The following is a 13,854-nucleotide window of genomic DNA, read 5'->3' on the forward strand; positions in this document are numbered from 1 at the left end:
TATTAGCAGTGCAGCAGGAGCAGGAGAATCCTGTGAATCATGGTTAAACCTTTTGGCCAAAGAAATGTTGTTTTTGAGTAAACATACGATGAACTATTAGAATCACTTAGACGGGTATAACACAGACACACACTGTAGCTCTGTTTTCTTCTAGGCGATCTAGCGGAGTATTCCGGTCTATATAACTCAGGACCATGACCCCATGGACAACTTCCGGACATGGAAAGATGTAAAACTTCTGTCCTGAGATCTGTTTGTGTCTAGTTCCTGTGCATCCCGATGGTGAATACTGTAAGCTACAAAAACCCAAAGCTTAATCTAAATAGCTCTTAGACCGGGACTGAAGCATTCCTGCCAGAGGCATTGTCAAACTTGCAAGGAAGTCATTTGGAATGCCGCTAGAACAGAAGGCGATCTGTTTGCAAACAGACAGACGGCTCAGTGTCCGAACTGGTTCAGACGATCGCTTCGGGAAACGGTGCAAGACACTGGCCGCTGTTGGCCGCTACTGTTGAATACTTTGGCAGATGTAGAACAGACCCACCGAACTTGCGGTTGCACCTGTAGGGGTCACTGTGGCACAGCAGAACACAGCCCCGGTGAGTGACCCCAACAGTCTGGTACGTTCACAATGGATCAGACGTGTGCTCTTATGCTCTACTGTGTGCAAGACAGAGGAAAGATCTTTCATTATAGTGAATCTGTCTCCAGTTTCCGACTGTAGCCTCAGATTCCTGTTTTCCTGTTGTAGCCCATCTGTCTTAAGGTTCCACATGTTGTGTGTCGTGAGATGCTTTTTAGCTCATCACGGTTGTAAAGAGTACAGATTTGAGCTACTGTACACTTTGTGTCAGTTGGCCAGGAACTGGCAACGTTCTGAGTTATAATTCCAGAGACTTGTTTTCGACAAAAATCCCAGGAGATCCTGAAATATGTGCTGGACAGAGACCCCTTCTAATCTTGTGTGTGTGCTCAGTGGAATGCAGCGACAGCGTGTACACCGAGGCCTCTGGACTGATCACCAGTGCAGATTTTCCAAAGCCGTACCCCAAAAGCTCGGACTGTCTCTACCGAATCAAGCTGGACAAGGGTTTCTCAGTCACTCTGGATTTCGATGATGTCTTTGACATAGAAGATCACCCTGACGTCACCTGCCCCTACGACCATATCAAGGTAAGCCAGTTATCCACAAGACTGCTGTTTAAAGGATTAGCTTCGCATAATGATGACACTTGTTTCTCTAACTATTAGCTTGCTAGCTCATACTGTTAAGCACATGCTTTTGTTTGATGAGGGATGTTAAAATCATTGGGGAAGACTTTTTTGAACACACTCTCCCTGTGGTTTAGTCTTAAGAGCCAATGACACAAAGTCCCCCTTAGATGGCGCCAAAGTCTATACAGTTAAATCTATAATGAACTCAGAAATGACTCAGGACTAAAGCTCTACTTGACTATATACAGTTGTAGAAAAGGATATTATTGCACTATACCTTAAATGTACTGTATATAGACATTATATATACGATGTCCATTGTTCTGAGCATTACACAAATAAAACTGAATTGAATTGAATTCCTGATTATTATTAACAGATGCTGCTGTTGATGACCTTGATGGCGTCGATGGTACTGATCGATGATGACATTCTGTTTTTGCAGATTCAGGCAGGAGAGCGAGTGTTCGGCCCGTTCTGTGGAGACCGATCACCTGGTAGGATCCAGACAGGAAGTAACATTGTGAGCATCCTGTTTCACAGTGATAACTCGGGAGAAAACTTGGGCTGGAAGCTCACCTACACTTCGACAGGTAACCGTCGATCACTCAGATACTCTTAGGTACTGATCTGTATGGAAAATGGTTTTAAATCAAACCAATTACCTTTGTTTCTGTATTTTTTATTTATTTTATTTTTTTACGGTTGTTTGTAGGCAGTGAGTGTGCAGCTCCTACACTGCCACCTAATGGACATTTCGAGCCACTACAGTCCAAGTACTTTTTTAAAGAGCACATCACGGTGACTTGTGACCCTGGATATTCACTCCAAAAGGTGACTGGGTTTTAAAGCAAAACATAGAGAACACTTCCATCTTTATAATTCAATTGGAATGATGTTTCTCCAAGAATTATTTCATGTTTAGTTTAAACCTTTTTAATCAGCTCCCGCGTCCATACGCTACCTACAATGGCATTCGATGCCTCGTGCAGCAGCGGTGATTTAGTCCTTCGTCTTAACGAGGATGACAGCTAGCAAAGTTTTTCTTTAATGAACACCAGACAGACTTACTCATGCTCTCACTGTTCCTCAGGAAGGAGAGGAGTCGAATCATTATCAGATCGAATGCCGGGCGGATGGGAAATGGAGCAGCCGTGTACCTCTGTGTAGAAGTAAGCAGTTTGCCGTGTTTGTGTTTGCGTCTGTGTGTGTTGAGTTTTGTGTACCGTACCTGTACGTTACCTATCAGTGTGTAATGTGCTTCTCAATCCAGTTATGCAGACACTCGAGCTGTCGTTCCTCTGCCAGGTTTAGTTGTAGAGGTTTTGTATCCCGGGAAAACCATTCACATGCTCAAATCCGGACATTTTCTGCTCAACGTTTACAGACTTTCTGATTTGCTCTTGCATGAAATAAAGTTCTAGCATTTTAAAAGTCTAAAGCCGACTTCACACCGCACACGACGAACGACGGACGATAAAACAGGGAGCCATTCATTTCCCATGGAGAGTCGCGAAGGCGCCGCGTGAGGTGCCGACCATCTGCGGATCCGAATTTTCAGATACGTTTTGAGCGTCGCATCCGTCAAAAAATTTTAACTTGTGTCCATATGCCGACCGGATGCGGTGTATTCCGATGTTGTCCAATCAGGTGCTTGTGTGCGAGGTGATAATATTAATACATTTCAATAATTCTTAACTTTAGTCATTTTTAAACTTTATCAAAAAAAACTATCTTTTTGTTCTAAATACATTGTTATTGATAAAAAAAAGTAATAAATTATTAATATTTATATTGTATTATTTTTAATATTGTGTCAATGTTTCCTCAAAAATTATTCACGGTCTTTCTGGATTTATTGTTGCATTGATTGTTTTTATTCACTCCTTCATTCATTCATTCACTATGATAAATGGAGGGAGAATACGGGCTCTTGCTTTTGCTCTCCTTTAGTGCAAATCAGTGTGGATAAAACACTACCTGACTCGGGGGGGGGGTTTAGTCTCGGCGAGTATCACCGATTAGTGCAAGAGTTGCGCCTTAATGGAGAAGATTTTCGTGGTTATTTTCGGGTGTCACGAGAATTAGCTTCTCTCCCATGTTGACGTTTACTCGATCATATTGCACATTCCGTGCGACTGCCACTAGGGGGCGAAATCCGACAGTCGTTTCCGTTTGTCGTGTGCAGTGTGAGATCCGCTTGATACAAGGAGCCCTGCTTACCTGAAGGGCCTGAGAGGGAAAATAATCCATTCTCTTATTCATTCACTTGCTAATTTTCACTAATTTTTTTCAAAATAATGTCAATTTCTAGCTTGTAATGTTTTAATGTTATGATGATGATGATGTCACAGGTTCAGGACGTTTTTAACTGATATTTGATTACGAATCCATGAGAAAAGTTAGCAAGGTTTCTGACATCTTCAGTCAGACGGACCGGACAAAATTCACTCGCGGCTTTGACGGGTTTTTACAATCTGCCTCATATGAACGTTTTTACCGACCGGATTTTATGTCTGTACAATTGACTTCTTGTGTATTTATTCAAACCTTTTTTAACTACACAGCTGTATCATATAGTGATTAGCGGTTTATGTCGTTGCATCTTTTACATACAGAGATCAGCTCTGTCATTTTTGTAGACTAAAGAGGGTCTAGGTTGTGTTTAATTAGGTAAAATATCTATAACACACATTTAAAGGTGGGGTCTTCGATTTTTGAGAAAATCAAAACAAACGTGTAGCCGATGAGATTAAAGGGGCGGGGCTTGGTGATATGGGCGGAGAGAGTGTTCAGTGCGCGTGTGTGATGTTAACAGAAAGCGGTTTTAACATTGACATGGAGGATAAAAACAAAGAAAGAAAGAGAAGAAAGACTTACGATAAGGACAAGAAGTAGGACGTGTTAATATAGGATCAGCTTTCCAGCGCTGGAGAGAACTGAAGGAGCAGGAAGTTGGCCACATATTCACAGGTTGGAGTTTCCCGAGTCAATAACTCCTGAGCTAAACGCTGTTACTACACAAATAACACCTCTTTTCTATCGTAGTAATGTAGAGAGGCAGCTACAACCGCGTTTTGTGTAGTAACAGCGTTTAGCTCAGGAGTTATCGACTCGGGAAACTCCGACCTGTGAATATGTGGCCGACTTTACTTAAGACGCCGAGGCGCTTTTTTCCTTCTCGATAGGTGAGTAACGTTGGTTTTGCTTTGTTACACAGAACTAATATATGCCTTTGTCCTTTACATCATTATGCTTGTGTGGCATTTTTGCCTGTTTGTTTATCTACAATCGTATTGTTCTTCCCTTCAGCTATGATAAAGACACGTTTCTTTCCGTTAGTCACCTGGGTTACGTATGTATGTGTGGGCGGAGCTATCGATACAGGGGTGGGACCCGTTTGGGTTAGGGGCGTGTTTGTTTTGGTGATTTTATATGTCAACATTGGCTTTCAAAAATCGAAGACCGCACCTTTAACTGAGACAGATTTGGGTTAGGGTTTGAGACTTTGTACATGTCTTTAACATCTCTTCTTCCTCTCACTTTCTCTTCCCTTTTTCTCTCATACTGGTCATCATGCGAACCAGAGAAGGAATCACAAAGGAGCCAACATTCTGTGGTTTAACATGTTTTTTCCCCCTGGTACGTTTGTAAAACAGTCTGGTCTGTTATTTAACCATAATCTGAAACCACCATCAAGCTTGTGGGGTGATGAAAAAATAAAAAAGATAACAAAATAATATCTCTGTCTTGTTACTACGTCTACGATGCCGTTCAGTCTGCAGTCAGGGACGATGTTCATAAAGGGAAAGTAAGATTTTACTCAACAAACATCATGAGGATGGATCGAAGTCCTCGAGCGCTCTGTCCATATCACTGCATCTACTGCTATAAACTCTGACTTCTACAGAACAGGTTTCTTCTGCCAACAAAATAGAAAGTATTGCTCAGATTGACTTAGGGTAAGTGGAGATACGGCTGGTCTGTAAACCGCTTCTCATGGACATGGACATGGACAGAAGCTTCATTTGAAGAGAAAGATGCAGCAGAAGTAGGTACAGTTATAGTTCTGTTCAATTCTGTCTATGGATCAATCCCAAATCATCCGCTCCAAATTCCCACTGCTCATCATTCCCACTGCTCATCATTCCCACTGCTCATCATTCCCACTGCTCATCATTCCCACTCGTCATCATTCCCACTGCTCATCATTCTCACTCGTCATCATTCCCACTGCTCATCATTCCCACTGCTCATCATTCCCACTGCTCATCATTCCCACTCGTCATCATTCCCACTCGTCATCATTCCCACTCTGTAATAAAAGATCTGAATGGGTTTCAGTAATTTACTGTAATTACCTTCTTTCAAATTCATGCAGACTGACATCATTCATCTGGGGTTTGTCCTGCAAAACCTCCTCATCATCAAACAGTATATTCAAGAATATTCAGAAGTATTGACTCTCTGTATCTCTCTCTCTATCTCTCTCTCTCTGTTCTTCTCTCTCTCTATCTCACTCTCTCTCTCCCTGTCTCTCACTCTCTCTCTCTGTCTCTCTCTCTCTCTCTCTATCTCACTCTCTCTCTCTCTCACTCTCTCTCCCTTTCTCTCTCTCTCTCTCTCTCTCTCTCTCTCTATCTCTCTCTCTCTCTCTCTCTCTCTCTCTCTCTCTCTCTCTCTCTCTCTCTCTCTCTCTCTCTCTCTCTGTCTGTCTCTTTGTCTGACTCCCTCTCTCTGCCTCTCCTTCTAACTGTCTCTCCCCCACTCTCTCTCACTCTCTCTCTATCTTACTCTCTCTCTCTCTCTCTCACTCCCTCTCTTTCCTCCACTCTCTCTCTCACTCCCTCTCTTTCTCCCCACTCTCTCTTTCTTTCTCTCTCTCTCTCTCTCTCTCTCTCTCTCTCTCTCTCTCTTTCTCTCTCCCTCTCACTGGCTATCTCACTCCCCCCTCTCTATCTCACTAACCCCCCCCCCTCTCACTCCCTCTCTCTCCTCAATTCTCTCTTTCACTCACTCTCGCACTCCCCCCTCTCTATCTCACTCACCCCCGCTCTCCCCCTATCCCCCACTCTCTCTCTCCCCCTCTCCCTCTCCCCCACTCTCTCCCCCACTCTCTCTCTCTCTCTCCCCCACTCTCTCTCCCCCTCTCCCCCCCCCCTCTCCCTCTCCCTCTCTAGTGATTGACTGCGGTCCCGTGGATGTATCTATAGGAGACGTGGTGTATACTAACTCCAGTAACAGTACTACTTTTGGATCCAGGATCCTGTACAGCTGCAGGACTTCACCTGGAGAACAGAGTTTGTCTCTCACCTTCACCTGTCCATAAAATGCTCAACAATCAGTTCAAACACCGCTCTTAAACGTTCCTTTCTTCCGCACTTAACACAGTTACGTACACGTGTGATCGGAGCGGTGTGTGGAGGAATGAGGATGGAAACAATCTAACTACGTGTCATCCAGGTGAACAATTTCACACACTGTTCTTCTGCATCTTCAGCTTGTTGGTCTGTTGGTCAGTGGACGTTTTTTTTTTTACTGAAAACACGACTCTGTATGATGTAACAGATCTGGACAATAGCACACAGTCGGATTCCGAGTTCCAGTCACCCGGTACAACAGCTGAAGCCCAAGCAGGTGAGATAAAAACTGTAAGGTTTATCTGCTTTATCAATATCCATGCAGTCAAGTCTGAAATGTTGTGAGTTTGTGTGTAAGCATGCGGCGAGGAATCCCGGGCCTTCCCATCCCTGCAGAAGCGCATTGTGGGCGGACGCACAGCATTTCCTGGTCTTTTTCCCTGGCAGGTTCTCCTGTCTGTGGAGGATACATCCCGAGTTCCAACAGGTCGCTGGTTCGGTAGCGGTGCTCTCCTGTCCCCGTCGTGGGTGCTCACGGCTGCACACGTTCTCCGCAGACCGCTCCGGGACATGTCAGTTGTTCCCGTAGCTCCTGCACACGTGCAGGCCACACTGGGGCTTACAGACGTCCGAGATAAATCGCTAGCTATCAACCGCTCCATCGAGATGCTTATCCTCCATCCAGAATTCGACCCGCACAACTACAACAACGACATCGCCCTGGTCAAACTTGGCCAAGATGTAGTACTGACTGAGCTAGTGAGGCCTGTTTGTTTGCCCCCACCGTGGGTCAAAGGTCAGGCTCGTACCCCCTTGCCTAACACGCTAGGCGTGGTTGCTGGTTGGGGGATCGATATACCTAATAGCTCTGCCTTGAACAATTCGATAACCTATGATCTCGGTGTCGTGTCTGAGGTGCTGCAGTACGTCAAATTGCCGGTTGTTTCACAGGAGGAGTGTGAAACCAGCTACACCTCACGTTCTGCAAGCTACAACATCACCGAGAACATGTTCTGTGCCGGGTTCTATGAAGGAGGACGCGATACATGTTTAGGTGACAGTGGGGGTGGATTTGTAATGAAGGATCCCCACAGTGGGAGGTGGGTAGTGCAGGGTCTCGTGTCTTGGGGCGGGCCAGAGGGATGCGGGAGTCGGCAGGTGTATGGGGTTTATACCCGTGTGGCCAACTACGCAACCTGGCTACACAAAACCATGAACACAGAGTGCTGGTGGTGACAGACACAAGCCTCCGGTGGGATGTTCAGTCTTTATTTCTCTGTCTTTTCAGTTTTTTTTTAACAGCCATTACTTTGTATAGGTGACATTTTATATTCCATCATTATTTATACCCTACATTCTGTTTGGACGTGTATCTGTAACAGCATCATTTCATTTCTAACTAACTTTTGTTATTAACGGAAAGAACAATAAAATGTAATGTAAGATTGAAATAAGTATGTACGTTAATAAATACGACTCGTTGATTTAATCCCGACGATTCACCGGATGAGCGCTGGGTCAGCTTCTGTTTCAAACTTTACAGGAAACCACGTCGATGGCTAACCAAAACGTCAGCATTCCTTTATTTATCTCGTGTCGCTTCGTCGGGTCGGTTTGCTGGTGAAAATGAGGTTGAGAAGCGGTTTAGTGCGATCGATGAATCAATACTGTAATTTGTCCTTTTGGATGAAAAGTGTGAGACTCAATCAGTGGTGTTATTGATCATCTGATATTGGCATCGATCATCCCATTTGTGTTAAGGACCAGTTTAAAGTACAGCACAATGACATCATTTGCATTCGCGATGCAGAAGCTCTGAACTCTTTCCTTCGCACCGTCGTACTGCTGCTTGATTCGATCTGACAGAAACGTGTGATTGGTGACGTCTGAAACTTTATTTCGACACGTGATCAGACTGCTTTGGAAATGGTGAAGTCGTTTAAGTCAGTGGTCCCCAACCCCTGGGCCGCGGACCGGCACCTGTCCGTGGGCCAAATGTTACCGGGCCGCCCAAGGAACATTAAATTATTCCCATTTTATTTACTGTGGTGTATTTCTCTCGGGTTTGTGAGACTTTCCATGGACGAGAGGTTAACCGGGAGCTGAGAGACGTCACCTAAAGCCGCACCGATACCGCGCATGTGCAAAATATCATGATATCAGGCCGCGTTTAGGTGACGTCTGGAGCCGAGCGGCTGCGAGCGGCAGTGGTGTTGTAGCTTTGGTGGAGAGAGAAGGTGTGTATCGCTCTTCTCTCTGTTCACCGGTACTTTGTCATGTTTAACAGTGCTTGGTGTTCGTGTATATTGTGTTTGCTCAAATTTAACCCACAAATTAGCAAAAATGAGCACGAAACAGACGTCGTTAGGAAGTTAGAAACTCTGCCGGTGTTCTGGATTAAAGTCATGGCGGAATACCCTGAGATCGTCACCACAGCACTTACATCCCTATCGTCATGTCCGACATGCTATCTGTGTGAAGCGGGGATTTCTGCAGTGATGGCAACCGAAACAAAACAACGTAATAAACTGGACATAAGCGACACACTTCGGGTGTCATTGTCTCCTATTACCCCAGATGGAACCGTCTCGTTGTAAAGAAACAAGCTCAGGGTTCTCATTGATTTAGCGTTGTAGTAGCATTGTAAAAGGCATGTTTAAATACAATTACATTAAAATTATTAATTTTAATTTAATTGTATAGCCCCCCCCACCCCCCCCACCCCCAGCGGTAAAATGATCAAACATTGACCAGTCCGTGGCGAAAAAGAGGTTGGGGACCACTGGTTTAAGTGAATTTAGTTTCAGTACTTATACATATACTGGAATTGTGTGTTATTTCTTAAGTTATGCATCGTTAATGAATGCTAGCAGCTAAAAAATTAACTTTTTCAAAACAATGTTAGCCAGAACTCAAACCCTGCTATATGATCCGCTAGAAGATGCAGTGCCTCATTCCGACCACTAGATACCACTAGTGCACTGTGTTCAAATCTTCACGTGATCGGTTAATGTTTTTTATACATTACGAAGGAAAGTTTCATTGCTTTAGTAAGCTTTATTTTCTACAACAAGGAGAAGAAAGCTCGTGATAAGTTGGTTTTATCTTTTTTTACATTTCAGTAGTTTGAGGTTAAAAGGTTTGGGAAGCTAAATCCTGGATGCTGAAAATATACCCATTAATGAATAAACTGCTGAACTTGGACCAGGACGATAAACAGAACACAAAGTGACTTCTTTTTATTTATGGTTATTAGTTTTTGGCCCGGTTGCAGTCCTTTTTGTGAGACCGTACTTCAGAAATCTGTTTGGAACACTGGAGGCTTTGGACAGAAGGAGGCGCCATTTTCATATTCATGCTCCAGTTCAACCTTGAACTTTTTCCACATTTGCTAATGTGTTGGATTTAATTGGATGATCAATTGGGCAAAATTGTTGAGCATTAAATAATTATTTACTTATTGCTGTTCTGGTGGAAATAGTTACCATCAGAAATCATGTAGAGGGGCATGGTGGCCTCAGGGTTGGGGGTTCGATTCCCGTCTCCGCCTTGTGTGTGTGTGGAGTTTGCATGTTCTCCCCGTTCCCCGGGGGTTTCCTCCGGGTACTCCGGTTTCCTCCCCCGGTCCAAAGACATGCATGGTAGGTTGATTGGCATCTCTGGAAAATTGTCCGTAGTGTGTGTGTGTGTGTGTGTGTGTGTGTGTGTGTGTGTGTGTGTGAATGAGAGTGTGTGTGTGCCCTGTGATGGGTTGGCACTCCGTCCAGGGTGTATCCTGCCTCGATGCCCGATGACGCCTGAGATAGGCACAGGCTCCCCGTGACCCGAGAAGTTCGAGATAAGCGGTAGGAAATGAATGAGTGAGAGTGAGAAATCATGTAATTAATAGAATGTCATATGAGAGTTTTTTTTTTTGGACATTTAGAGATAGAGAGACTTGTCTACCACCACCATGCTTCACTGTGTGGATGGTGTTATAGTGTCGGGTTTCTGCCAAATGGAGCACAAATATATTTCAGTTCAAAATGCCTTTTCACAACTTTTTCTTTGTTTATTCGTAAATGGTTGCCATATAAAAGCATTAAGAACTGCTTTTCGGATATATTTATGTATTTATATATATATATTATGTTTAACATTTTCTCAGAAAACAAAAAAAGTAAACATGAACACAGAAAACGGATCATGCACATAAACCGGACATGCTTTTTGTTTTCGCACATCAGTGACATGCAGAACAGCAAAGAACATTTGCAAACACATTTCTAGTAACATCGAATGACCAGAAGACTCGAGTGGACCGAAACATTACATTTAAGGCAATACATTAAAACAACACATGGAGCGTAGCGACCCGTGCGCTCTCCTTCATCCGGTTACACAAACGGACCCTGAAACACACGTTTAATAGACAAAAAAACAGCATGGAACGTACGTCTAGAGTTTATGTGCATCGTAAATACGGTTTTATTAACAGGATTAATAGATATTTTAAAAAAGAGCAGGAATAGAATAGTTTTGAAATATTTTTTTTTTCCACCTCATACAAATCTACAAATCCTGTAGAAATTACTAACAAGGAAAATGACTGAAGGTGTGTGTGAGAGTGTGTGTGTGATAGAGATTTATACAAAGGGTTGAGATTAGATTTCAGTTCACAACGATTTCAACGTATTAAGTTTATGTAAATATCTCGATCGGAAACCGTTACTTCCGTGACACGACCGCTAAAATTACACACGTCGGAAATAAATCTGTATTTAAAGGTTTCCGGATCTGTATAAATGTGTGGTACAAAGTCTAAATATGTGACTGGAATGGAAAATAATAAACGGGAAACATGATTAATATGTAATAAAGTTACTGACGTTCATCTACAGACCTGTGGAACGGAATCGATTCCTGAACATTTCTTTAACTAAGCCGATGAACACATGAATGATTATTGCATTCAGGATGACTTTTGCTTCCTATTCATTTTTTATTTATTTATATTTTTTTTGTACATGCTCTCAAAAAAGAAAAAGAGGCAGGTTTTATATTGCACTCATCGTCTCGATCCATTTTGGTTCCTGTTGCGTCCAGAGTAAAACAGCAGAACCTAGAACACCACAGCGGTGGTACGTTACTGTATAAAAGTAAAATATAGAACAAACTAATAAAACTTCCTAAGGCAATAACGTATGCCTCTTTTCCACCGGAAAGAACCGGGTGCTGGTTCAGAGCTAGCGCTTGTGCTGGTTCAAAGTTGGTTCCACTGGCAAACCTTCTAAGAACCGGTTTGCCTTTCCACCGGCTAGAGAGCATCACAGCGCCGAGTGTGACGTCACTGTATACGTGTCACGTGTCCCAGCGACGTTAGCGCAGCAGCGGCAAACACAACAACAACAACAATGGTGGATGTTGCTTTACTGTTAATGCTCATGGCTTTGCGAACCTACATCGGCATCCAAACGCGGCGAATAAAACGTGTACGTGCGGCTCCGTGTAATCTGTATAAACGGAGGTTGTGATCGAGAAAGTACATAACGTTATTTTATCGTTAACACAAAAAAAATTTAGCCTTAGCATGTAGCTACCTACTATCATGTGTGCTGATAATGTATCATATCGCGTTAAAGTAAAAGTGTATTAAACATTAGTATACTTAAGGTACATTATCAAATGCGCTAACAGTAGCCCCGCCCTTCTTAAGTCTAGACCAGCAACGTTTTGGTGCTACTTAAGAACCACTTTTCCTGGTTCGGAGCCGGTGCTTTGGCGGTCGAAACAGAAAGAACTGGTTCTAAATTAGGCTCCGACTCTGAACCAGCACTCGAACTGCCTCGGTGGAAAAGGGGCAGTAGTCACACAAACAGACCCGAAATAAACAAACCCTAAAAAATTCAGTTAATAAGTAACAGTCTGTTTGAACTGATTGAAAGTTACGCGCCGAACGAAGACGTGATCGTTTTTGATCAATGGGCTTTAGTGAATTTGGCAGGTTATGTACTGTATATTCAACATACATTTCTGTATCATGATTCAATTGGTGACTTTTTTTTATATAGCTTTCCTAAACAAAAACACACATCTCAAGATTAACGTCTAATAATTCCCTAAACGATAAAGCTTAAAATGTTCTTATAAAACCCCTCGAAGTTAAAGGGCACTTTAAAAACACTCGTACGGTTTATGGCGTGTCTCGATCTCGGTATAAAATGTAATTCAACTCGTTAGATTCAAAGTTTAGAAATGTCCTTAAAACCCCGGACGTGCCATCCGAGACAAAGAGACGAGAAAACGGAGGAGGAAACCGATGAGATCGTCTACAAGCGGAAGCAGTTTTCTGCGACAGAAAATGCGAAAACACCAGAATGGTCCGGACGATCGTCAGAATGCAAACAACGACAAGAGCAAATCATTCTAGTGCTTCAAAACATTTAGTTTGTATTTGAAATGGCTTTCTTTTCATTATGTACAGTGTGCTCTCAATACATACAGTAGATTACAGCGTAATGCCAGTGAAAAAGCTACAATGCTGTAATGGGCAGAAGAACAACAATGTGCCAAGACAATAGAAACATACATTTAGGCCATACATGTGTTTTTATTATTATTATTATTATTATTATATTTTCAGTAGATGTTTTTTTTTTTTTTTTTTTTTTTTACCACATTAGATCCTGTTTGGTCATCTGTCCTTTCCCACCCTTTAGCCAATCTCGCGACAGCTACCAACCGGCCATGGATCGCTGTGGAACGATCAGGCTTCAAGCTCACAATTTCCAAACAATCGGACAAACGCTATCTTTTGCGCCAATCCGAAGCCCTTTTGCTCTTTTTGTTTCATGAAAATCGTATTCCGAAAGGTTTAGCTTAGCGAGTGTCTATAAAAAGAATGTGCTCTTTAAGATTACAATGTGGATTTTGCTTTTAGATAAATAAAGACTAGGAAAAGGTAAACTTCGGTGGCACAGTGACGCAGCTGGTAGCATTAGTGCTTCACAGCTCCAGGGGTTTGATCCTGAGCTCAGTAAACTGTCTGTGCAGAGTTTCGTATGTTACTCATGTGTATTTGTAGGTTCCCTCCGTGTTCTCGGGTTTCGACCAAAAATTCGCCAGCCGTTGGACTTAAAATTGCCAGCATGTATTAATGTATAATGTATACATGGTGCCCTGAAATGGACTGGCGTTCTATTCACGGAGATTACCTTTGTGTTACTGGGGTAATTTCCAAGCTCTACCACACAACCCCGACCAGGACGATTGTTATTCTTAAATAGCGACAGAGCAGTAA

The 13,854-nt window shown here is 42.9% G+C and overlaps 1 protein-coding gene across 4 annotated transcripts in view; it reads left to right on the plus strand.

The window, feature by feature from the left end:
- Window positions 1-8,085, plus strand: part of masp1 (MBL associated serine protease 1) — a 14,912-nt gene extending 6,827 nt beyond the window's left edge. For 2 of the 4 annotated variants that reach the window (XM_047820523.1, XM_027138873.2), the window contains exons 5-12: window positions 977-1,173; window positions 1,661-1,808; window positions 1,931-2,049; window positions 2,309-2,387; window positions 6,396-6,515; window positions 6,607-6,678; window positions 6,784-6,852; window positions 6,934-8,085. In XM_047820523.1, coding sequence (XP_047676479.1) covers window positions 977-1,173; window positions 1,661-1,808; window positions 1,931-2,049; window positions 2,309-2,387; window positions 6,396-6,515; window positions 6,607-6,678; window positions 6,784-6,852; window positions 6,934-7,811 — 1,682 coding nt within the window. In that variant the 3' untranslated portion in view covers window positions 7,812-8,085. Of the gene's footprint in view, window positions 1-976; window positions 1,174-1,660; window positions 1,809-1,930; window positions 2,050-2,308; window positions 2,388-4,785; window positions 5,782-6,395; window positions 6,516-6,606; window positions 6,679-6,783; window positions 6,853-6,933 lie in introns of those variants that run through there. The other 2 variants (XM_047820524.1, XM_047820525.1) reach the window with 2 other exon arrangements.
- Window positions 8,086-13,854: the final 5,769 nt, after the last annotated feature.

This window comes from Tachysurus fulvidraco, chromosome 11 (assembly GCF_022655615.1).
Source record: "Tachysurus fulvidraco isolate hzauxx_2018 chromosome 11, HZAU_PFXX_2.0, whole genome shotgun sequence".
NCBI lineage: Eukaryota > Metazoa > Chordata > Actinopteri > Siluriformes > Bagridae > Tachysurus > Tachysurus fulvidraco.